General features: G+C 42.1%; 1 protein-coding gene across 1 annotated transcript in view; it reads right to left on the bottom strand.

Annotated features, from left to right (window-relative positions):
• RGS7 (regulator of G protein signaling 7) overlaps positions 1-27,492 on the bottom strand; it is a 2,226,031-nt gene that overhangs the window by 348,433 nt on the left and 1,850,106 nt on the right. The window contains exons 11-12 of the mRNA XM_086925320.1: positions 18,630-18,728; positions 16,077-16,138 (exon numbers count right to left, since the gene is read on the bottom strand). Of these exons, the coding sequence (XP_086781446.1) occupies positions 16,077-16,138; positions 18,630-18,728 (161 nt within the window). The remainder of the gene's footprint in view (positions 1-16,076; positions 16,139-18,629; positions 18,729-27,492) is intronic.

Below are 27,492 nucleotides of genomic sequence, written 5' to 3'. Positions count from 1 at the left end.
TCTTCTTAAACACTGATCCACCCCTTAAGCCAGCGCCGAGACGCCTACGGGTATTCACCGCGCTTAATAAATGTCAATAAATAAATAAATAAATAAATAAAACTATATTGAGTGCAAGCCAGAAGGTTGTTATTGTCAATAAATGACATGAGCTGAATCTTTAGAGCCTTCTCTAATAATTTGGCTGGGAACGGCAGTCTTGAGATGGGCCTACTACTAGGCCCTTCAGGATCCAAATAATTTATTTTCAGTAAAGATAGAAAGGAGATTTTCTCCCACTCAGAAGGAAAAAGTCCAGTGTCGAGGATTTCATTAAAAATCATAGTCAATTGAGTACCAAGTATATCAGGGGCAAGATTAACAATTTTGGGGGGAATCCCGCTTTAATTGACCCAATTAACTTTAAAACTTGCTCTTCTCTAACCAAGGAGAACTTAACAAACATAGTAAGTGAAAGTTGTATTTTATTCATCAGCGGTTTAGACACTCTTTGATTATTGGATGTGAAGTGTCAAAAACTTCCTTTACTTTTTTCTGGAAAAAATGTCTAAGGATATTACAGAATGTCTGGCGGGAACTACTGTTGAGAGACACAGGCATTTTAGCTAATAAAAGTTCCTTTACCGAGTTGCCAGATTGAAGAATCTTATATGTAAAATATTACATTTTTTCTTCTAATATGATTTTTTTGTATTCTGCTATTGACTGTTTATAAACCTCCCTATCTTAAGAATCATATTTAAATCTCCAAACTCACTCCATTTTCCTACACAACTGTTTCTGAGTAATTAAATGCTCAGAAAAGCATGGTTTGAAGGGGTTTTTCAGCAATAAGTATGACCTTTTTTCAGGTGCAAGAATGTCAGTTGCAGGGCGTGGCTACGTGGCGTTGCCTGATGACCGCCATGCAGTAGAGCTCCGGTGAGCCTGACCTCTCACGTACATCCGCCTAACTGATCCACAACATTCACGGAGGGATCTGTGCATTGTAAGACACCCTGATTGATACGCCCGAAAAACAGACTTTCTAGCTTCCTCCTGGGCCCAGATACGGCTGCCGACGTGCTTGGGCCTACTGAGGAATGAGAGCCAGGGCCTCGAGTAGCAGCGAGTGTCTAAAACGTGATGATGCAGGCGGCAGAGATCGGGACCTGGGTGCGTGCCTTGGCTTCCCTGCTGCGGTATTCTAGCTGAAAAAATCAGCAACCGAGCAGGCGTTGGACCACTGGAGAGCTGTCTCAGTATCGACGGACTGGTTGTGCGGCGTGAGGCACAGAAGCTGCTACCTTGCAAAGAGAAAACTCAGACAGTGGAAATGGGAAGGGGACATGACCGAAGATCGGTGTCGCCTGAAGCCCGCAGTAAGTGAGACGGTCCCCCACCCTCCACTGTCGGCATTAACATATAGACTGCCCACATCGCGGTAGTACTGACGATTCTAGTTCCGTTCTGGGACATGGCACGAAACAGGCATTGCACCAAGCCAGCGGCGTCCAGCGCTGGGGGAGAGAGGTAACCAGCAGCTGAGAGGGTGACAGATATACCGACCCAACGCAGCTTGTATGTGGGAACAAAACTGCTGACTACGGTGGTGTCGAGGCAGGTCTCATTGCCCACTAGAGGCCCAGATGAGGTACCCACAAGTGAGAGGATCAGGTAGCTGGGACATCTGCTGGCTACAATTGGTCCTTATTGGAGAGTTTTGCACCATAGATCTTCGCCTCCACCGCTTGGAAATCCCTGGGAGCAATATTGAGGGGCTGTTATAATTGTGCCTTCCTTGATACATCCTGGGCAGCGTTGCTGCCTACCATAGGCTTTCAATATGGCGAGAGCAAGAGGCCTTAAATCCGCCTAAACAAATAAGCTTGACAAATATGCCTTCACCAGAGAAAGTGCGCAGGATAACTCTCTCAAACATAAGACAGTCAGTGATCAAGGGGGCTCGGACAAAGAGCCTACGCTCAAGGATGTGATGGCGGCAATCGTGGACATCAAAACCTCCCTGGAACACAAAATGGAAGCTATCTCAATCAAAGTCAACCTCATTTGGGCAGATCTAAATAAGAACAACGAAAAATTAAAGCAGGTGGAGCTCAATACCAATAGCCTGGTAGAGGATACATCCCAAATACAAGCTGAAATAGGGGACTTGCAGGCCTTCAAGAAACTCGCCGAGGCGAAGATGGACGACTATGAGGGACGCCTACGCCGCAATAACGTCCACATTTTGGGGGTGCCGGAAAAGGCAGAAGGGGAATCGGTAGACCTATTTGTGGAAGACCTCATTCTCCAGCATCTCAAACCGAAAAGTCTTGGAAACCTCTTTGTAGTGGAACAAGCTCATAGGGTCCCCTGGGGTCGCCCGAAGCCAGGGGCTCCCCTTCGTCCAATCCTGGCCAGGATTCTCAACTATCTGGACTGTTATGCCATACTGCAATGGGCCAGAACCGAGGCCCCACTACGCTTTGAAAATGCAGACATTTTGTTTTTTTCCTATTTTTACCCAATTGGTCCAGAAGCAAAGACGGTCATTCCTGGGGGTCAAGATGCTGCTCCGAGATAAAGGCTTCAAGTATGCAATGCCTTTCCCGGCCCCACTTTGAGTAGAGGTGGACAGAGTAGCCTGGTTCTTTGATCTTCCCGATATGGCTGCGTACTGGCTCGAATCTCGTAAGGCGTGAGCTGGGCAATGTTGGCACCGTGAGTCATTGACCTGGAACATTGAAAATACGCTGGGTTTGGCTTGACGCTTGGGTTTCCGACTGTATAAACATGGACCCACCGACCTGCCTCACAGAATTGGTGAGAGTTTTTACTCCAGATATTGGGTGAAAGGTGAATTGTTCTATTATCCATTGACTCGTATATCACAGATGGTTACATCGTAGAAGTGAATGCTTGTTGGGAGGGGTTGGGGGAACCGGGAACCTTACTTTCCCTGTTTTACTTCCTTTAGTACAGGAAGTTGGGCGACAGGCACTCTGCCAGTTTGCGATGGCCACTTTTGAGTCCAGGGGCAGGGCAGCGGGAAGGGAGGATTGTTAGGGGAGGGGTCTGAGTTGGTTTTTATTTATTTGGTTCTTCATTGACAAAACTGCAAAGGGCGGAATGGGAGGCTGCACATTTTTCTGTGTTACTAATGCATACACATTGGGAGAAAAGTATTAAAATATTGAGTTGGAAAGTCAATGGGCTTGGGCATAAAGTGAAGCGTAGTATCGTCCTCCAGTATGTCAGGAAACAGGGCCTGATGTGGTGCTCCTCCAGGAAACGCATCTGTTGGGCCACTCTTGTAAAGCACTGAGTAGGGGTGGATATAGTCTGATCACACACGCTGGGTTCACGACTGGTTCCAGGGGGGTGGGGATCATGGTGTGATAGTCCTTCCCCCTGAGTGTTGAATCTACCTGGTCTGATGATAGGGGTCGTTTCATTATGTGGGCGTCTCCGGTTCTTGGGAGAGACGCACTATCACGTAATTGTCTGTTTATGTTCCCCCTGGCCTCCAAACCACTACATTTCAGGATCTCCACACCATTCTTCTGTCTTTGCCACAGGGACTGCTGCTGTTAGGTGGGGATTTTAACTCTGTGGGCTTGGGTGAGATGGATCGATATCCTTCCAGTGAATTGGGACCTGCTACACGTTGGTTGCCTGACTTCCTTGAGGCTATGGGCTTGGTGGATTGCTGGCGCACATATAACCCCGAAAAAAGCAGTACACTTTCCATTCCGGGACCCACCGTAGTTTATCACAACTAGATTATATTTTGGTACCGATTTCCCACATCACACAGGTCCACGAGATCCGACACTTAGCTAGGGGCATATCCTATCACTCACCACTTTGGGCTCACATACTTCTCGATTAGACTCGGGTGGGTAGGGTGGCTCCAATCAGCCCGTGGTTCCTTTGGGACCCTAAAATTAGTAAAGGACTACTAACTACTATGGACAATTACTTTAGTGAGTATGAGGGTACAGTGTCCTCCGTACAGACGCTCTGGGAGGCCTTCAAAATGGTGGTTAGGGGAGAGGCGCTATCCCTGATACCAGGACGCAAGAAGGAACGACAGAGGGAGGTGTCTAGACGCTTCATCTACTTCGACTTAAGCAGGACAAATACAAAGCATTAGTTACAGATTCCGCTTGCACACTGGGGTAGGAACAACTTGGGAGACTCTATGACATAGGTGACAAGGCTGGAAATTAATAGCCTGGCTCAACAAACGGGAATAGGCGAGTAGACTTGTCCCAACCCAACGTGATGCTAACAAGACCAGTTTTGTGCTCCCCCAGGAAATCGGAAATCAATTTGCCACTCACTTCAAGGCGGTGTATAGCACGAGTGCGCCATACAATGAAGAAGATTCCGTGAATTGTTGAGAGACTTTGTTTACCCACTCTTTCCCCTTCGGACAGACTTTTGATGGACAGTCCTCTGTCTGCAGACGAGATTGTGCAAGCAATAAGAACGCTTCACTCAGGGAATCCCCATAGAACTGTACAACCTTAACCCTAATAAACTAGCAGTTCATCTCAAGTCTATGTTTGAGGACTGTAGGGACAGGGGGGAATCGCCCTTAGATCAATGTTTAGCCATTATTGTTTTGATACACAAAGAAGGCAAGCCCAAGACAGACTGTGCCACCTATAGACCTATTTCACTCCTTAATGCTGAACCCAAAATCTTGGCAAAAGTCCTGGCCAATCGGTTAGTTAGGCTTATGCCGGACCTTGTTTACCCTGACCAATCGGGATTTATCCCACACCGAAATACGGTGCTTAATATGTGTCGAGTCCACGGAGTTCTTGGTAGAGCGGCTACCCTGCGGGAGCCGGCGGTCTTGATATCCCTAGACTCCTCCATGGCGTTTGACATGGTCGAATGGCCCTACCTTTTCGCAGTACTTCATAAACTGGGGTTTGGTTCCAAGTTCATTAGATGGGTACGCCTTTTATATGCAGCTCCTCTGACACGGGTAGTGGTTAATAACAAGCAGTCGGATAAATTCGGTTTGAGCCGGGGCACCTGCCAGGGATGTCCGCTTTCCCCTCTCCTCTTTGCGCTAGCCCTTGAACCATTAGCAGCTTGGATCCGGCGGGATCCAGTGATTCGAGGTATGAGGTGGGCACCTGATTGGGAGGACCGTATATTGCTTTATGCGGATGATGTGTTACTCTACCTAATCGACCCCCGTAAATCCTTGACTGCATTAATTGACATACTTGCAATATATGGTAGATATTCTGGATTTAAGATTAATTGGAAGAAGTCTCACATATACCCCCTTTCTGGTGGGTTACCTGCCCTACCCTGCAACGGCCTAATACAGCTTAGTACCTTAGGCTTCAAATATTTAAGGATCTTTATTTCCTTAGACTGCACTCTCCGGTACAAACATAAACTCCTTTCCCCGTTACAGCATCTAAAACGTGATATAGCCAGTTGGCGAACCCTCCTGCTGTCTCTCTTAGGAAGGGCAGCTCTATTAAAATGATGTCCCTTCCCCGCTTCCTCTATTCCCTACAAAACTCACTCGATGTAGTTCCGGGGGATTATTTTAAAGAAATTGAACAATTTCAGAGGGAGCTACTTTGGAATGGGGTGCCACGGATAGCTCTCAGACAGCTTACTTTGAAGTGGTCCAAAGGAGGCATCACTTTCCCTGTTTTTAGGAAATATTATTGGGCAGCCCACATGGCTGCCATTAACCAGTGCATTTATGGAAACCCAGAGAATCCGGGTTACCGTATGGACAGGTGGCTTCTCCCAGGAGGGACTTATAATAGAGCATTGTATTCAAAGCCAGCTAGACCTCCGCTGTCGCGCCCGACCAGGCACACGGTGGCGGTTTGGCATGCCGCCAATAGGTCTCTGGGTTGGGAGGATAAACTGATGCTGGCGACCCCCCTCTGGGATTCTGTGTGGTTGGGAAGTCTGTGGACGACAAAGTGATTCAACAAGAGGGACATGATCGGTCACCTCCCAGAAAAGACCACTTAGCTGATCTATAATAAATTAATCTATAATATGGAGGACCCTCTCACTTTGTTATGACAAAAGTGAGCGGCAGACGGCATTGAGCTGGATGATGAAGATTGGAAGGAGGCTTTATCCTCTCCTAGAGTGGTGGCTATACCAGCTAGATTGCGATTAATACAACTTTAAATCCTTCATAGGATATACATGATGGGGCCTAAACTGGTGCAGATGGGAAAGGCTGAGACTTGGAACTGTTGTAGACACTGCGGTCACACGAGAGGCTTTCTACACATTATTTGGGAATGTCCACACGTGCAGTCCTACTGGAGGGGGATACATGAGGTGGTTGGGGCTGTGATCAGGACGTCCCTTCTCCCAGAGGCACGCAGGTGCCTATTAAACATATAGGCACCAACCGATCTTAATACACCCCAGCCACAGTGGGTCACTCTGGGGTTTATGGTTGCAAAAAGGAACATCGCCCAGGCGTGGGGGGCTCCACCCCCACCTACTTTGGAGAAATGGAAGTCAGATATGGACTGGTAAAAGTTCTGTGAAAAGACTGTATTTGTTGCGAGGGACTGCCCAAAAATATGGTCTAGAATATGGGGGCCCTGGAACTCGTATAGAGGGGACATATGTACCCCGCCACTACTACCTGCCCTGGACGAACAGCTCTCTCCTTGATTGACTCTCACTGTGCAATTTATAGGCCCTTACTGTTTGAACTCGCTGCACCCGAACTGAATTTGACTTGAATTATTATTGTAAATTGTATGTCGATGACTGTTAATAAAAAGCGTTTGAAAAAAAAGAATGTCAGTTGGTTTATTAATCCAGGGCAAATACTTCTGTATAGTTGTATCCAGATCTGGCATAGGACTGAGGTTAGATCCAGGTAAGGTTTCTGGTAAAACTGAGACAAGATCTCAGGAGCTGATCTACTGCCATGCTCTACTCTTTGTGGCCTGAGGATTTAAAACAATCTTGGGTTGAGGCTGGAGTAGATTGATGGAAAACATCACAGCTTTATGGTCAGGGAACACCAGAGGTAAGGGTCTTCAGGTAAGGGTTACTAGAGAAGATACCATCCAGTGTGTGTCCTGTTGAATGTGTGGGAGTTCTAATTCCGGACAATTTTTCTGAGCTTATAATCATCCTGGAGTAAGGTTGGAAATTGTGACAGGGAAGGACACCATGGGGTCATATACCTACTGAGAAATTGGGCTATTAGTTGAGATGAGATGAGTGGAAGCCATACTTGAGTAATAAACACAATCCTTATCAGAGTAAACCAAAAGAGTCACCAAATAAACCTATGGCTAACCCGCAAAAGTGGTCAGGCAATGTGTAATGTATTTATGCAGCACTTAAACAGTAACAACTGAAGAATCAAAATAAGAAAAATCTCAAATTAATTTAAAATAGAGAATTATTCAACAAAATAAAAGTACACAAAAACAGAAACCCAACAAGTAGTACCCTGCAGTACTCATTGTGCCACCAACTAAAGTATCCAGGTAAAACATGTCTCAGGTCTGGTACTGCAGCATAGAATGCAGTTTTAAACTGCCATTTTGATCTGGCAAAATAAACCTTTTGCCAGGCCTCAACCTTCTTTTTTAATACGTATACACCACCCTTAAGATAGGTTCTAAGGGCTCATAGGGCAGGGAGCATGGTATTTAAAAAGTAAGACATGTGAGTTTAAGCTTTACATGTCCTGAAAGTGAAAAATCCCTAAGGTTGTTTTCCACTGTAACAAGGCTATCTCTCCAAAGGTCTAACACTGGGCTACCTTATTACACCTAATAAGTGATAACTTCAGTTTGGAAACAGATAGAGAAATCCTTTGTCCACATATTTTTATTTGTGATTTAAAATACTATTTGTAGGTAAGTCTGCTTTTAGGTTACTATTCTAAAATTAACACTTTTAGAAAGCTGGATTTTTTTTATATACCCAGTGTGCCTTTCAGCCAGTGCCCAGGCCACATGTCTATTAATGGCTCTTCTGTGAAGTGTTGTGTTTTTCTTCCAGACATGGGGACAAAAGGCCCTTGAGTGTGCAAAGGGTGTTCCTCTCCTGAGCAGGATGCCCTGGGGTGGTGGCACTAAGCCCTTGATGGGCTGAGGCTGTGTCCACCCCTTCCTGAATTCTAAGGCTGCCTGCCCTGTCACTGACAAATGCAATTCACACCGTTGACAGCTTGCCCTTTGTTACCATTGACAGTATGGACAAGACCCAGGAAAGAAGGAATGTTAGACAAAGGGGGCATCCCCTACCCACAAGCTGGAACTGGGTATAAGAATGGCATGCTCATGGCACCCTCAGTATCTCTCATTCAAACACTCCAGGACCTGTTGAATATTCAGAAGGACTTCCCTGCTGTCTGAAGAAGGTAGGCTATACTTGCTTGCCTTGAACCGAGGATGTCCAAGGGTCAGTTGGCTGACCGCCTTTGAGTCGCAGGTACACAACAAGCTTCAAGAGGCCTTCCCTGCAACTGCCTAGCTGGTCAGTGCCAACTGGACCTGCCTGATCCCTGCTGTTGGCCTCTACCGGAGTGAAGCCTGACCCCCAACAGGTGCCCCAGGTCCTGGACTCTTGGCTGGTATTACAGTGTACTCCTCCTGCTTCAACACCAGGCTCCAGGTGAAACTCCAGAAAGTTGGGCTTCCTTGCGACCATGAGGTGGCACCACACTTCAGCAATGGTCGCTCTGTCTTCTGCCAGTATCAAGTTCCACTGCCAACCTGCTGTTTGCAGCAACAGCCTATGTCTCCTGTTAATGAGAAACTCCAGAGACAATCTGCCTCTTGTGCCGAGAAGCATCTCCTCGTGGCAACAGCCAACTAGAGGAACCAGCTGAGGCTCCCAGCATGGACTTGAACTTTCAGAAGGTAAGCTCTTTACTGGGATGAACCTGGTCCTTGTTGCAATATGTGCTCCATTGAGGTCGACCTGAACTTGTGATTTTAACCCGGTACAGTGTGACCAGATGCCTACGAGTGGCACTTTGGGCTTTTTGGTGCTATTTTCACCTAAAAATTTGAAAACTCATAACTCCTGTTCTCCTTATTGGATTTTTGATATTTTGGAGAAATTTCATTTATTAACTATTACTTGATGTTTCGAAATTGAATTTGGATTTCTCTTCTTTTGTGTGTTTACTTTATTACTGTTTGAGTGTTGCATAAATACTTTACACATTGCCTCTAAGTTAACCCGGACCGTTTTTGAGCCCAGCTACCAGAGAGTTAATCATAGGTTTATTTAATGACTTTTGTAGTTCACCCTGACACGGATTGTGGTTACTACTCGAGTGGGACTCTCACCCCTCTCAACTAATGATCCAATTGCTTACATTGTCAGTGATGGAGGGGAGCACCTGCCAGTGCCATGGCTCAGGAAGAGCTGTCCAGCGATTCTAAAAATCATCTTTGTGACATGTACATAACAAATATAAGTTCACCAATGGCTTAGCTGAATAATGACAAAGCAGCATGCCAGAAACACACATTTTCTGATGCGGTCCCAAGCCAACATATGTGGATGTGGGGTTTAGAAAACAAGCAGGCCTTTGACAGTGGAAAGTTCTCAACATGCACAGTAATTATCAAGTTTTAAGACTGCAAATGCAGTGATATTATAATTTCCCTTCTTGGCACGTCTCATTTCTACACTGTATGGACATGTGCTTTGTGGGCTCCAACACCCCTTTTAGATGTGAATTAACTAACGTAAGCTTTTAAACTTTTTTTACATATGTCTATTACTGCTTTGGAGCACTCGCTTGAATTGTTGAGGATATTACTTTTTGAATGACTTTTTAACATTCAAAATCACATTGTTTATGAAGAGGATAAGAAAACAATAGATTCAGAGTTCTGAACAAATTTTACAATGGTATCCTGTTATGGGATGTACTGACCCTTCTATGTTTATCTCTCTTATTGTATATTATAGTACCATTAATTGAATCTCCCTCAATATTACTGTTCTTTTGCATCTAACTGCTCATGACTCTCCTTATTGTGCTATGTTCTACCTTTGTTTTTAGTGGTAGAGCCCTGTCTAGGTGTCAGCTAACGTTTGCCTATGACACAGGAGACTTTTTTGAAATGGGCTACAAGTTGTACATGTAAAACTCCCTCATGCCTATCAAGCAGAATGTGACACTTCAATGTCAAAAGTGATGCTCACAGTCCCTCGCTGCATGTTACGTTAGGCTCAGAGGGGTCATCTCTGCCCATCCAGGTGAGCCTATTGTTTGCTCCTGGGATGCATTTCACACAAATTCACACCTATTCAAATGCTAATTCCTGTTGGCAGAAGTGAGGAATCAAATGCAATTTGGCCTCCAGAGGCGTTAGACATGGAAAAGGTAGCTTACTAAAAGTAACTTTTCCTTAACATTCATCAAGAATCGTTCTTTACCATTAAACAGCATTTTGATAACTATTGAATATTTATTTAATAATATTCCTAGCTGTTTCCTAACCAAATTTAGCAATACAAAATATAATATTGTAAATAGTTTTTTGCACTTTTAAACAGTAAAGACATGTTTAACAATACATTTCCACATGTTCTACTTTTAAATACCATGCACCCTTCCTTATGGGAAATAAGGCCTACATAGGAGTGACTTGTAAATAAGATATTTTATTATTACAATTGTTATGGGTTGAATTTGCAGTTTAACCCATTAACCGCAGCATAAATTCCACTGCAGTTCGGACATTTTGTTGCGCGGACAGGGCCGTGTCAGCCAACGGACGTGCTCAGCACTACGGAGGTAGTGCTTGCGATGGCAGTTGGCTGATGGGTGCAGTGAACGGGTTAGAACTGCAACAGCCAGGTTGCAAATTGTAGGCCAGCAGTCATGTTTACACTGTCACTGTAGTGAGTGGCACAATGGGTGCTGCAGACAACTAGTGATATTTAACTTGCAGGTACTGGTAACACTTTGTACTATATACTAGGGATTTACAGGTTAATTAATTAGGCCAATTAGGAGCATGCCAATTTCCCTATGTAGAAAGGGCGAACACAGACCCTTTTTCACTGGTTAGAAGGGGTAAGTTCTACAGACAGCAAAAATATAGGATTCAGTAAAAGGTGAAAAATCCGTGGTGACCCTGCAAAAAAGATACATTTCTTACACATATGTAAGAGTTTCTACTACAGATATTTTCCTTCTGCCATATAGTTTGCACTAGACTATTTTCCCAGAAATGGTTGTGCCAGTTCCTGATTCCCCTCCGGATGAGTAAGGAGTGAATTTTCTGTTTAGCTTGGGGTATCTTGGCTTTGTTCACCCCTGAAAGTGTAAACTATTCAAACTGCCATGCTGCTAGGTGCATGCCCCCTCCCCTACTCCCCTACTCCCTGAAAATGGCTGTTGGGCCAGGGTGAACTTGGCAGATGCTGCTTCTATACTGCTGTCCCCCAAGCAAATAGAGCTGGTTGCAGGAGGGATTCTGTTAGATTTGCAGTCCTGTTACTTCACTGTATATGCCACATATAAGCCAGCTGCTACCAAGAGGAATTTTCAAGGGTGCATGACAGGCATCCAGTGGCCATAGCAGCTATCACTCTCCAGAAGATTATGTTTAGAACAAAAGTGCACATATTTGTTAGAAAGGTAAAGGTCTTAACCTCTGAATGAATTTCAGTTGTTTTGTGATGTTCAATTAAATAGGTTTTCCCTTTACAAGTTTTATTTACAAGTTTTAAGTAATATATGTTTTTACTTTATTTATTTGTTACTGCTCAAATGCTTCACTTGCATTTTCTTTGAGGAAAGCCTATTACATGAAGTAATCTATTATTACCCTTAATAAGCCTTCGGTTCCTCACACATAACTGATTTCACTTTTTAGACACTGGGATGTTTAATCTTGTGGGAGCTCAGACACAGCTTTCATCAAAACTGAGCCAGATTTCCCCACAGTTAATAGCCTGGTTCCCTACAGAAATAAACTCTCGTGTTTTTATAGTTATATAACTGGTCTAGGAGCAATATCCTGGAGCAGTCACTTCCAAGTCTGTTCTTATAAAGGTACTGTGTATGTATTAGAGCAATATATATTCCTTTCCTAGTGCAATGTTATCTGCCTAAAATTACATTGTCATGCCCGCTCTGTCTCATTTGGATCACAGATCAGATTAATCGTATTTTTTTAATGTGGGAGATGGAGTTATGTTCAAACTGTGACTGACAATAACTGGTTTTCTTCTACTCTTAACAAGAACTTTGTTTAGATAAGAAAAATATCCTCCATTATCACCATTTGAGGTATCAACAGATTCTGCTATAATTCAATTGTCTTCTCCTGGATATATAATTCTGCAAATACACTCCTTGATTATTATTTTAATTTTTTTTTATAACCTTCATGCTGACAGATTATGTCAGAATGGCCTCTCAGCATTAGTTGTGTAAACCTTTCTTCCACAATCGGACCGCCTCGGAAACATTTTTGATTACGATAAATGGCAACCGTTTAGTCTGTCCAACTCTGTTCCGACTGGCATTCGGAGACTCTGAGTCAGTCGGAGCCAAATCGTACAGGTCTATGGACTGCGTTTCTGACCGATGTATTACAATTTCGGATTCTGACAGCCTTTTTGAATCGGTATGTCCGACACTAAACGGCTGCCGGAAACGGACTTTGGGGTCCTGTAGCAGGCCCCTCCTTCACCCGGATGCTTCCGATTGGGGTCCTTGAAGGTACCCATGGGACCCCTCTTTACAACCATACACAGTGTGGCCAGCACCATGGGGTGCCGGCCACAGGGTGCAAGATTTTCTAAAACCTCCCTTTTGTCGGTCAGAAACCATTCTGACAACGAGTTGGTCAGAATGCTGTCCGACCAACATCGTAATGAGGCCTTTAGCTGCTCATTTTCTTTAACTTTTACTGATTTTGCCACGCTCTTTCAACATGGTGATTCTTCTGTAGAAATTTTGGGTAATTGCTGAAGCTCCTTCTTAAACTCCTGTCTTTCTTTCTTTTCTGTTTGCTTTTGCTAATATTAGAGTGCTAAATGTGGGACCAGTCTTTGATTAATTAATTGTCTGTCTTTCAGCTAGATAACACTCATCTATAAACTGATTCCAGTTCACCTAGGAAGGCTTCCAACTATGTTTATTTGAATAATTCCACTGTATTTATGTTTTCTGATCAGCCTTTTTGCTGGACATTTCAGCCCATGCCTCATGTGCTGATTTGAGAGTGCTAGTCTGGGGTCCAGAAAATGTGTATTTTTGTGACTTTAGTGCGTTTAGTGGTATATGTTCATCTCAGTAATATCAATGGCTCTTTTCTTTTCTCAATCATTTGAAGTATCATTGCAGTCAGTCTTATTAAATAGACAACTGTTAGCCTAAACTGTGCCTGTTTCATAGTCTAAACTGTACCTGTTTCATAGTCTAATCTGTGCCTGTTTGACAGCCTAATCATGTGTGCATGTCAAATAGTCATTGAAGATTTGTGATTTTGGATATCAATTTCTGTAAAAACCCATGAAGAGAAATTTGCAGTCTTAAGAAAATAAGTGATCGAGAAGAGAAGGCCAAACAGATCATGGCTTTTCTACACAAATATGACACACTGAAACTCCAGGGTAATAATGCAGAAGGTGGTAAGACTGGCCTCTAAGTGCTGCATAACTGCAAAAACAAGGGCTCAGATTTATAAAGCCTTTGCAATGTCCTTGTGTCACTCAAGGCAACATGAGGACAATGCAAAGTTTTCAGTAAGATTTACAAAGCCATGCAAGGAGTGATTTGTGAGGCTTTGTGCGGCTCTGTAAAGAAATGTAATGCAATGCAGTAGCTTGTGCTACGTTATATTACATTTCAAGATGGTATTCCTTTCATGAATGGAGCATGAGAGTTCCCATACATCCACAAATGGATTTGGCACAATTTTAGGTTTACAAAGGCTGGTAAAACTGGGATTGCATCAATCCTGTATGCCCCCCCAAAAGAAGGCTAAATGAGTAAAATCATCTCTTCATTATCTCCTCTTTTGATTGTTTTTGTGCAGGAAGGTTCCCCTTCCTGCACTAAAACTATCCTGCTTTGGCACTACGCAGAGCACATTGATCCTGCGCAAGGAGAGAGCAGAAATGCTGTATATCTTTGTAAATAAGGTGAATGTCTTCTCTTTCCATTCACACTACGCAGTGCAGCAAATTCTCTTGCTGCGTTGCATTGTGGTAAATACCAGTAAATATGCCTCAAAGTTCATTCCGCCTCGAGTGGTCATAGTAATTTCTATGTATCTGGGTCAGATTTACAATTACTGGCGCATCCCTGCAAATCGGCAAGGATGCGCCAGTTATTGTGCGCTGCAGCTCCGCCATCCTTGATGCGCCGCTTTTACAATGCGGCGCACCATGGGGCACCATGGGGCAAAAGCATCTGTGCCGTAAAAGCGGCGCATTGCTGTAGTTGCGTCGCAAGCGCGACGCAGCTCCAGCAATGATCAGGGGGGCCTTATGTGTACAATGCTGCGTAAATCCTTATGCCTGCTTCAAGCAGGCGCAGGGTTTTGACGCAGCATGGGCCCAAAAGTGACTGAGTGAAATCTTGTAGATTTCCCTCAGCCACTTTTGGGAGGCGTTCCTGTGCCGGAACGCCTCCCCCTGCGATGGTACGCCTCTTCTGGCGCAGGGCTTTACAACATGACACATCTGGTTGTAAATACCCCGAACCATGGTGCATCTTTCGCGCCGCCGCTGCTTCACAAAAGTGACGCAACGGCGGCGTAAAAGCGGCGCAAGGGGCTCGTAAATCTGCCCCAAGGTATTTGCTGGGCAGCTCACTGTGAAAGTGCATGACGCACTCAAGAGTTCTGAAGAGGACTTCCACGGTCTCCTGAATCGCAAGCAGATTTGGGATAGCCTTCAGAATCCTGGATAGATATTGCGGAAATGGCCATTGGGAAAGCACTGATGTGACTAAAATGTAATTCTGGGATTTACTTGCGCCTGGGCTCTTAGAATAGGCAGAAATGTATGTAGAGATTTCATTGAAAATGCCTTGAGGAGAATAAACAGCTTTGGCCAGCTCATACTTCTTGTCCTTTCCTGGGCCTATCCCCTTCACTTGCAATGCAGCAGGCATTGGTGAAGGGTAGAGGAACGGGTCCCTGGTTGGGGTGGCCAAGCTTGGGCATAATGAATTTAAATGCTCTCACAATGCTCACCAAGCACAGTACAAAGGGACAAATGAATATGAGATGGTCTATATGAATGCATTATGTATACAGGGGTGTAGCTTCAGTGGGGGTGTTGGGGTGTTACACCCCCATAATAAATTATTTCTGTAGTACATAATTGGGTACAGGTGCTTTAAATCGGGCATGCTGAGGTCTATGTCAGATTCCACTTGGGATTTTTACATGCATATGCAGACAAAAACACCTACAGACACACACTCCTCTCTGTATTAAATATTTTTAAAGAATGGTCATTTTACATTTTATATTGAGTTTTAAGTATCCCTAACAACTGCACTCCTCTCCCTTCATACTGCTCCTTAAGGCCCAACTCCTGCCCTGCTTCTCATCTAATATATTTAAACCAGCGTGACTGTTTGGAAATCTTAAGCTCACACAACCCTAATCATGCTGACCAGGCTACGCCCCTGCATGTTTACAGGTAATCGTCCACTTTCCACCAAGCAGAGTCAGCAATACAACACACACATATAACTAATACTAACAAGTGAGGATCCGTGCAGATGTGCACACTTACGAACACTTGCTCACATCAACACACCAAAGTAACCATCTCAAGCTTGCATTTGAGAATACTATTAAACAAAGGTGAGTACGTCTCTACCTCTTTCTAGAGAGGTACATGTTTTGTACATGTGGATCAAAAACTACTGATTAAAAGCAAAAAAGACTGATGCAGAGGCAGACTTAATTAAAGTACTGGGTGTCATGAGGCGAAGAGAAGCTAAGACTATGGCAGAGTTAGGCTCAACGTGTACATTCATGTACTATAAAAACAAGCTCTGCATCCCTTCTATGGGGGAAAGGGAATGAAAAACAAAAAATACATACCTTTCTGCAACTTTTGACATTTTTAATCTATGCCTGTCTAATTGCACTTGCCAAAACGTTATCTGGAAAACAGGAACAAGAAAGAAGGGGTTAGTCGTCTAGTAATCTTATTACATTTTATATTTTGAACATTTTTTTATGCCAAAATGGGCTAAACAAATGTCCATTTTGACTTTACATCCTATCAGCCGCCTAACATTTCCATAGAGGGCTTTAAATACTATCAATCAATCAACACCTTGTAAAGCGCGACTACTAACCTGTAAGGGTCTCAAGGCTCTGGCTATCATATTGCTTTCCTGCTAGAACACCTGGAAATGCCCCTAATATGTTTTTATTTTGGCATATGAATCTAATTAAAATGTTATCACAATTTTCAGATTTTTCACATTACATTAGTGACATGGGTATCTGTAATAGACAAAACACACGTTCCTAAATAACATCTAAATAAAATATGTCATCGATCTCAATAGATACATATCATATTCATAAATAGATAGTTAACTTTTCTCATTTGTGAATTTAAGACTCATGTAGGGTGTAGAAGGGCTCATCTGTTTGATGAAGGTGAGGTAGGCACATTTTGACCTGCTACAACCACTGAACCCAGTCACTATCAATGGACTATATGAAGACTCCATTATGACTGTTGTGTTGTGACACTAACCCTTGATTTAGACTGTCAATATACCTGTATGAGCCTAGCCATTCACATTTTTGGAACAGTGTCTTCAGAATCCCTGCATTCTGGATATAGTTAGGGACAATTTCAGCCAATGAAAAATAGCCGAAGCAAACGTGAGGATTCATGACAGTCATATTTACAGATCTCCCAAGGCAGACAGAAATCTCTCTGCCTAGCTACTCTAAATTGAATCAGAATACCACACGTTTGGCACATAGGACACTCTTTAATGTTTGTGACAAAATACTGTGTCTGCCAATCTCCAATGGACAGAAGTATGTTTAATATTGGAGCCGCATAATTTTGTTTCCATCCTTTTACGTTTGATTGGGCCACACATATATTTATATTTGTCCTTATGTACTCATGTGATGTAATAATACTAATGAGATATGGTGCACCATCAGTATAGGCAGTGCATTTATTGTTTGATTTAGATATATTTATGTATGCATATAACATACGGAGCCGCTCCCCCCCCCCCTAGTTCCTTCAGACCCTCATGGGTGGGTGGCTGCGCTTTACAAACCCCTGATAGATTGATTGATTGATTGCATATTAATGTTTTTCCTTTTCAGGAACTACTAATATTAATTTTCTCTAGGTTTAGATTCTAAGGTGGCGCGATAAAATGAACTTGATGCAGCCCATTCACCAGGGATTAGGGAGAAGGAATCATATGTGTGTTCAATGTTTTCTTTATAAATTCAGACCAGTTGTTTCTGTTTAATAATACATGTATTAGTTCATTATGCTGCATATAAGTACAGAGTAATATAGCTTAATTCTCCCTATTAAAGATTTCGTTTATTGGATTATCTGTAAGTTATCGAATTCATTTGCATTTAAAGAAAACGGTTACGTTAGTATGATTGTGGGCCTTAAGCTTACATTTGAGACATTTAACACAAACATGAAAGTTGTTTTTTGCATGTTTTCTCATCTGCAAGTCCACACCAAAGGCATTCAGTAGTTAGTAAAAAAGCACATTGTATTTTGAATTAGTGAGGTGAGGAAAAAGTGCCAAGGTCAAATATTTTCAAAAAATAACAAAGGGAGTGTTACCAGTTCCTATCAGAGGAACGGAGAAAACCAAGGATACTTTAGAAACGGAGACTGGAATATGGGAGTAGTGTTTGAGGTGCCAAGTTCTTTTCTGGGAACTGCAAAATACTGTGATGTGTATGAGATAATGTTCTTCATGCTTTTTAATTAGAGGCCCTACCTTGGGGTTATTCAGATTCACTTTAGAACGGGAGAGGTCCAGACCTCTTTTTACATCTTTGATTGTGTGGCTTCATGCTAAACATGATTCCTTACCTGTAGAACCTCTTCAGAGGTTCTGATGCTGATACCTTTTTTGCTCCCTTGATTCAATATAATTAGTTTGGTGTAGGGTTTAGTAGAATATTTTCCATGAATGGGGAGAAGGATCAAAACCATTTGTCTAGTCATCAAATCTTGTTTTTTATTTTCTGTATTGCTGCCACAGAAAATCTTATATACTCTTTGGTGCTGAGGACCAATATTGTATGACTCTTTGGTCTTCCTTTGGTAATCTTGTATTTTTATAGTATGCTTTGGAGATTGATTTATATTATTCCGGCTTTGAGTTTGTAATAAACCTTATAACTGCAAGTTACTGACTCAAACCTTTATTGTGTAGTCCTAAAGATCACACAGTAGTTTGTGATATAAATTGTTGTTAACCCCTTTCCAGCTCAGGCTGCTATCAAGATCTATTGACCTGAGTTAAGTTGGAAGAAATGACCCAGAGTGTTCTCAATATAAAACCACATAATACTTCAAATGCATGCACTTAATAATGACTGGAGTCACATTCCAATGATTGAAATGTTACAAACCTTTTCATTCAATTCATCATGCGTGGGCTCTTTTGCTTCCGGCACTGGTATGTGAGTTGGACTGTGACTTCGGATATCATTTTGTAATCCGTATACTGACTACATACAAAAGAAAAAGAAGAGTAATGCAAACATTTCAGATAACTTCTGTACTAGCAGCATTTGCCAAAATATTTTGGAGGTCTGTCAAAACGTATTTTAGTGCACTGTAAAATCTTCACTTGATATTAGTATGCCCTGGTTAGACTACTCCTGTTATTGATTCATATAATGAGGTGGCTAAGACTGCAAAAGACTGGATATAGGGAGAACCAGTCAATTTGCAAGGGGCACCAAAGATATGGCCGCTGGTTTTAAAGGTACTCGAGTGTTGACACCATTCTGTCGGAATCCACGCAATCAGTGCTGTTCGCAGCCGCAGTATATTCTCTGTGTGTTCAACAAAGTGTATGTTGTGGGTGGTACTGAAAAGAAGCTCCAGGAAGAGCAACTTCTTACTTATGGTCAACCTCAATGCCTCGGCAGCAACTGCCACCAGGACCTTAAATCAGAACCTACACAGAGTTCCACGCAGGGACCTCAATCAACAATTTATAACCCCATCATCTGTGAGCATGCAAAGCTGCAGTTCACATCTCACCACATCCACCTTCCTTCAAAAATAAAAAATAAACTTAGAATAACTTGTTTGAATCAACACAAGGGAGCCTAGGGAACATGCCTAAAAATGTGAAGATGTTAATATACAATATGTGCATTATATACATAAAATACCAAACATAATAAAACCATTGACATAAATACATGGCATCATCTTTATACCAGATTTTATTTTACATAAAGATTTCTTGTTGTTACACAGTTCATCTTGCTCTGAACTGCATTTTACAACATGGATACTTAGCCCTGTATTCTGACACCACTGAGCAGGGGCGGCTTTAGGCATGTGTAAGCTGTGCACCTGCACAGGGCCACCAAACCCCAGGGGCCGCCACACCAATATATATCCTTAATATAATAATCCTCTGAGGATGGATACATATTTGCGTGGCGGCACTAGCAGGGATTTGGCGGCCTCCGGCTCTGTTCCACTTCCATACACCCTGACCTCCCCCTCTTCACTGGCCTCCGTGCTCTGACCCGCCCGGACCCCCTCTTCCGAGGCCCCCTACCTACGCTCCTTGCCCAGGGCCGCCATGAGCCTAGAGCTGCCCCTGCACTAAGAAAAAACATTTATTCCAGGTTATACCATTTTCTAGCACAACCACAAGATCCTTTACTTCCTTTATACTAATACATGCTGAAAAATGTGAAAAACCCTTGCGTACAAAATCAGATTTCTTAATTCTCACCAAATCCCCAACATAAATTGTTATGGTTCTATGTTGGTCATTCACAGTACTATACTTCTTCTGTACTGCAGTCCTCACATCCACCACACCTGCCATTCCGAATCAATAGCATACCTGCACATCCATTCTTTGTTCAACTTGAACGCCACCAGGGCTGGACTGCGACCCCAAAGCAGCCCTTGCAAATGTTGTTAGACCAGTCCCCGTATGGTAAATAGCTAGTGCGGCAAGTGAGCCTCACCACTACAAAGGGGGTGTTTTGGGTGGGTTCTTTGTCCAAGAAAATATGGGGAAAACGGTGCATTCTACAACAAATTGTGTTAGCTGTTAAAGCATAGTAAATGATGAACTTACTGTGCACCAGGATACAAAAATCCTTGTTAGGGCTCTTCAATGATTCCCTCACTATCTATCCCTCCAACAGTGCCTCTCATCTCTCCATAGCCCCTCTTTAACGTTTTCTATTTGTTTTATAACACCTTTCATACCAGTGTAAGGTGTTGGAGCACTTTACATCACATACACATACAGAGACAATGGATCACACATGTAAATAAGTTTATAGAAACTGTTACTTAAGGCAAAGTGGACTACATAGTGTAGGATTCACATGTCATCCATACTAGTAGGCACTTTTTAAGAGTACTGGGTCTGGAGAAGCACAAACTCAGGATTCAGAACATAACACAGTGGTGAGGGTTGACTTTAACCCCTTCGCTGCTGGCCCGTTTCCGCCGCTGTGCGGTAAACAAACGAACAGGGCGGGCCGTGACGAACCCCAGCCGTCATCAGCACACGAGCACCGCGGAGCGTGACGGCTGGGGTTCGTCACCAGCATACAAGGGGTTAATAATAAGGTTTGATTTCTACCCAAAACAAACCTTTTTTAGCAACATCAGGATAATTAAAGACTGGGAAAAACATAACTTTCTAACCTGTATCATGCAGCTTGAATGCAGCTCTTGACAATTCATTGCTCACTGTGCTAGATTACGATTGTAACTTATGAACTGCACAGAAACAAAAGAATCTCTGTGACAAAAGGAGTAACCCACTGAGCTAATCACATAAAATAATGGGGCATATTACCAAGGGGGGTGATTGGCAATTATCGCCGGTTTAGCAGCCGTTTTCGGCCGCTAAGCGGCGATAATTCTATCGCTCTATTAGCAAGCTGTCGCTAACTGATGTTAGCGACAGCTTTTAGGCGATAGCGAGCGGTTTGGGGCCCACTTTGCATGTGAGCGATATTCATCGCTAATGACATGCAAAGTGGGCGTACCCAACCTTTTAGCGACTGAAAGCAGTCGCTAACGTCGCTATCGCCTATTAGCAAGGTGGGCGTAGCAATGGAAATATTCCCGCTATCGCCAAAAACTAACGCCTGCTCAGACCAGTTCTTAGCCATGTTATCCAATGGGAGGTGGATAACATGACTAAGAGCATTTCGTCGCTAATGCGTGAATATCGCTGTAGTCTCAGCGATATTCACTCTGTCGCTGGAAAAATTATCGCTTTGGAGATAAACAATGCTAATAGCAAGTTACCTCAGCGATAATTGCCGGCGATGCTTAGCGATAAAAAAATTGTTGCTAAGCCTAGTTAGCGATAAATATCGCTACTCGTTGGTAATATGCCCCAATGTTCTTTGATATAGATGTTAAATATTCTTTGCATCAGTCACAGTAACCCTCTATACAACCGTAGATGAGTCAAAACTGCCACTAGAAAAAACTCTGATCTCATTCCAGCAGGTACATTAATCACCAGAGTTAACTTGACACTTTTATTCTCGTTGAAAAACTGCTAAATATGGAAGGAACATTGAAGTTTTAGAAATGCTGCATTGCTACAAAACTGGACACCACTTAGAAAATTACCCCCTCACCCTTCCAGCCAAGTGGGAAAATACCTGATGTCGGGTACAGCTAGTCTGACCTTGGGCCTGGCAATTCTCCCTCTGAGAGGAAAAGAAGGCATTGAAAAGGATGTGCATGGTATGGGGTTGGCCATCTAGAAAGCTGCGATGAGGATACATTTTCTATAAATTCTCAAACATCTTTCTCATCCATATCAGTAAAAACAGTCTAACATGTAGAGTAAAATGTACTTTCAACACAAGCATCAGTCTGTCAAATAACTCCATTGTGATGAACTCATATTTAACCACAGAGTTTTAATGAGTAACTAGAGCGCTAGCACAGTGTACTTATGATAAAAGTGTGGCCCTCTTGAACCTGATCCTGAAGGAATCAAAGATGTAAAAATGACACATTTTCTCCAGAGTTGACTGTAGTGATGGAACAATTATGGTTATCGAGAAAGCTAAAATTAGGACACATTTTCTCTGTGTTCTCAAGTTTCATCAGTAAAAGTTTCTGACATGCAGACAGAAGCATGAACTTTCAACACCAGCAGCAGCCCTGCCAATTAACTCAATAGTGATCAACTGCAGCTTCACTGGTGTTATAACTAGCGTTATAATGAACAACTAGAGTGCTAACATTCTACATTTATTACAAATGTGTGGCACACCTGAATGTGATCTTGATGGAATCAAAGCTGTAAACCAGAAATACATTTCTCACAGAGGATACTGTTCTAAATTAACAGAAAAAAGTGGTTCTTTTTGTCATAGAAATTATGTTTAATACTCTAGAAGGGTAAGATGAGGACACATTTTCAGTGTGTTCCCTGATATCTTATCCAACCATTTCATTAAAACATTCTGACAATGGAGACTGAAACACCAGCAGTAGTCTGTCAGTAAACTCCCCAGTAATCAGCTGCAGTGTTACCACAGAGTTCTAACAAACAACTAGAAAGCTAACATTTTGCATTTGAGACAAAAGTGGTACACTACTGAATGCTATTTTATTGGAATAGGAGCTGTTGGATTTACAGCCTTTCCTGAGGAGCAGGCTGAATTAAATGAGCATTGCAATGTTAATGCAGGCTTGTAACCAGCAAGTAGATATGCGTTATTAGTATTTTGTGTCATAATTTATTTGTAAAGGGGCAAAAAATAGTTAAAGTGAGAGACTTCTGCATAAGTATAGCATCCCCTTTCCTTTTTCTGTTTACTCAGCCTACCTATCTTCTATGCCGCTTAATAGTTCCGTAATTGTAAAAATGTAACATTCTGTGCATGCGTGTCTATAAGAATTTCATACGTGTGTGTGTATATATATATATATATTCACTGAAAAAACTATAGGTTTCAGGCCTTATATAGTTAGGAATTAGCATTTAAAAAACCATTGAAATTGCTCCTATATAGTTAGTTCTACTAACTATATTTCGCGCACCCGCAATCCACTGCTGATGATGTCACATATTACATCATTCATGACATGGTCACTGATGACATCTCAAATGACATCACTGATGACATCACTGATGACATCATCGAGTGACTGTATGTTTCTGTAAAGTTTAAATATGTTTTACATATTGAAGAATGAGTGGATGTATAAGTGTCTGGATGAAGGATTTAGCAGGTGTGTGACTGACTGTATGAGTGAGTGATTAATTTTGTCTTACTGAATGCATGGGTAAGTGACTAAACTCTCTGAATGTGTACATCAGTATGTCTGTTGTTGTGTAAGCTGCTGCATGTGTTGATCAGTAGCTATATGAGTGGCTATATGGGTTATTGATTGGTTGCCCAAGTATTTGTATAGGAGACTGAGTGTGTGTGTGGGTGGCTGGGAGGTGTGTGGCTCTATGCATAGATGTGTGAGCAGTTGATTCACTAGGTGTATGGGTTCAAGAGTGCGTGTGGAAACAGGTATATGGGCGGTTGACTGTGTGCATGTGTGTGTTGGTGAGTGAATGGATATCTCAGTGCTACATGTCCAAGTAAGTACATATGTAAAACACAGCGCATGTGAGAGTTGGCATATATAAATGACTATACATGAGTGATTGTGCGAGTGGCTGTATGGATCATTGTGCACTTGTATCAGTGATTGTATAAGAGAGTAAGTATGTGTTAGTATATGTTTGAATGAGTAAGGTGTTGTGTGTATAACTGTATAGTTGAGGAAATGGAAGTGTGCTTGATTCTTTGCATGACTGACTAGGTGTGTGAGTAACTCCATGGGTGAGTGGCAGTGTGTGAGTGTCTGTATAGGGGTATGAGTGCATATGTTAGTGTTGTATTGATGAGTGACTATGTATGAGTGATTCTATGGGTGAATAATTGGATGTGTGTATAAACATAGCAATCAGTGAGTGTGTATGTAGTAACTGGTATTGGTGTGTCAATGGTTTCAAGAATGGTAGTCTGGATTTAACACTGGGTGTATCAAATGTTATATTAGAGTATAAGGAGGTGCATCATATTATCACATGAATTATGTCATCAGTGATGTCATCAGTGATGTCACTGACCATGTCATGAATGATGTAATATGTGACATCATCAGCAGTGGATTGCGGGTGCGCAAAATATAGTTAGTACAACTAACTATATAGGAGCAATTTCAATGGTTTTTTAAATGCTAATTCCTAACTATATAAGGCCTGAAACCTATGGTTTTTTCAGTGAATTTCAAAGGTTTTTTATATACTAATTCCTAACTATATAAGGCCTGAAACCTATGGCTTTTTCAGTGAATTTGCAACTTTTTTTAACTGCTAATTCCTAACTATATAAGGCCTGAAACCTATGGTTTTTTCAGTGAATTTGCAAGGTTTTTTAAATGCTAATTCTATTAGCGGATAACGTTGAAATATGTTAATATCCTTGTGGGACCACCTGAGCAGCCCTAGGGGGTCAGGGTGTTTCTACCCTGCCCCCTTTTTGCATTCTACACGTTTGTTTTTCTGTTTCTTTTGTGCCTCGGTCTACCTAGCACAAGATGAATGCCAACACTTCCTGGTTAGAAGTGTTGACAGCCAATGAGCATGCTGCTTTCCTGAGAAAAGCTGCCACTGTCTGTCAACACTCCAAACCAGGAAGTGTTGGCAGCCATCTTGTCCCTCGGTAGAACCAAGGCACAACATAGCAGTGAAACAAAGGTGCACAACACGCAAAGGGGGCAGGGTAGAACCACCCTGACCCCCTGGGCCTGCTCAGGGGTCCCACAAGGGTAAGCTTACTGTACACTGTACGGTGCACGTACCCCCGCAATTTTCCAGAAAAAAATTGGGCCTGGGGGGGCCTTGTGAGACCCCCTGAGCAGGCCTAGGGGGTCAGGGTGCTTCTACCCTGCCCCCTTTTTGAGTTCTACACGTTTGTTTTTCTGCTTTCCTGTGCCTCAGTCTACCGAAGCACAAGATGGCTGCCAACAATTTCTGTTTTGGAGTGTTGACAGACAGTGGCAGCCAATCAGCATGCAGCTCATACTCGGGAATGTACAGAGTACGGTAAGCTTACGTGCACTCACGGTGTCTCACATATAGATATATAATTTGGGAAAATTCAATTTTCTCAAAAACTACTGGAGCGATTTTCACCAAATATAAAAAAGGCACAACTGCAAACCAGTCCCTACCATTTTGCCAAGTTTGATGTAATTCCATTCAGCCGTTCGGGCTGTAGCCGTGTCTAAAGGTCCTATGGAAAATTGCATTGGGCTACATTTCACATTCAATTTTTTTAAAAACTACTGGAGGGATTTACCCCAAACATATAAACGGCACTGCTGCATACCAGTCCCTGCCATTTTGCCAAATCTGGTGTAATTCCATTCAGCCGTTCGAGCTGTAGCCTTGTCAGAATGTCCCTATGGAAATTAATATGGGGAAAACACGTTTTGGGACCCCCCTTTTTTCTCGGCCCCTGCTAGACGAATCCCCCCGAAACTTTCAGGGAAGGAGCGGAGCGCAGCGAGGCAAATTTAAGGTAAATTACAGGAAGATCCCTCAATCGGCGCCAAAGTTATTCCTAATAGAATGTTCGGAATTTCCTATGGTAACTAGGTCCTAACTACATGTACCTACTGGCGACCGCCAGTAGGTAAAATATATATATATATATACATGTATATACATGTATATATATATATATATACATATATATATATATATATATATATATATATATATATATACATATATATATATATATATATATATATATATATATATATATATATATATATATATAAATATATATATATATATATATATATATATATATATATATATATATATATATATATATATATATATATATATATATATATATATATATATATATATATATATATATATATATATATGTATATATATTCACTGAAAAAACCATAGGTTTCACACCAGTTATAGTTAGGAATAAGCATTTAAAAAACCTATGAAATTCACTGAAAAAAACAGAGGTTTCACACCAGTTATAGATAGCTGGAAATTTTACTGACATAAAACCATTGAAATTCCAACGTTATAGTTAGTTGGACTCACTATAACTTGCGCGCCTGTAACAGGATGTGTAGGTGTATCAGTACATATGATGAGTGCGTTATGTATGAATGACTATATAAAACTGTTGGTGAATGAGTGGATGTGTATATAGATGGTGGATTTACTGATTTGGTTGTTGTAACTGGTATGGGTATCTCCATTTTTTTGAAAATGTTAGTTTCTCTTTTTGAATATGTGTTTCAAGGGTTACATTACACTGAAAGGAGGTCTGTCACTTTCTCACAAGGATGGTGTCATCAGTGATGTCATGAGTGATGTCACTGACCATGTCATGAGTGATGTAATATGTGACGTCATCTGTAGTGCATTGCAGGCGCGCAAGTTATAGTGAGTCCAACTAACTATAAAGTTGGAATTTCAATGGTTTTATGTCAGTAAAATTTCCAGATATCTATAACTGGTGTGAAACCTCTGTTTTTTTCAGTGAATTTCATAGGTTTTTTAAATGTTTATTCCTAACTATAACTGGTGTGAAACCTATGGTTTTTTCAGTGAATTTCATAGGTTTTTTAAATGCTAATTTCTAACTAAAACTGGTGTGAAACCTGTGTTTTTTTCAGTGAATTTCATAGGTTTTTTAAATGCTAATTCCTAACTATATATAAGGCCCCAAACCTATGTTTTTTTCAGTGAATTTCAAAGTTTTTTTAATAGCAAATGTCTATAGCTATGAAATGTAATATTTTTGAAAATGAATCCTATATTATATATTTATGTTAAACAATTTTTTTTATGTATATTGTTTTTTTTATTTATTTATTTATTTTGCCCTGGAGCGCTCCTGGTGCGCGTCCCGGTGAGCGCCCCGGAAAGCGTAGTCTTTTGAAGCACCCCGGTGCGCGCACCGGGGAGCGTCCCGTTAGCGCCAATGCCTTGGCCGAAAACATCATTGTGACGTACCGCGTAGCCGCATCCGCGTGATACGCACGGCGTAAACGCACCCGGAAGCACTCGAGCGCATACGATCGCGCTACGTAATCATCCGACATGCTTTTGCGACGCGCCCCTGGGCGCGTAGCGTAAGCGCGTCGGGTCATGTGACCTGAAAATAACAATTTTCATTGGTTCATAACAGTTTTGGT

Source organism: Lissotriton vulgaris, chromosome 6, assembly GCF_964263255.1.
Source record: "Lissotriton vulgaris chromosome 6, aLisVul1.2, whole genome shotgun sequence".
In the NCBI taxonomy this organism is placed as follows: Eukaryota; Metazoa; Chordata; class Amphibia; order Caudata; family Salamandridae; genus Lissotriton; species Lissotriton vulgaris.
This window is presented reverse-complemented; position numbering and strand designations above follow the sequence as displayed.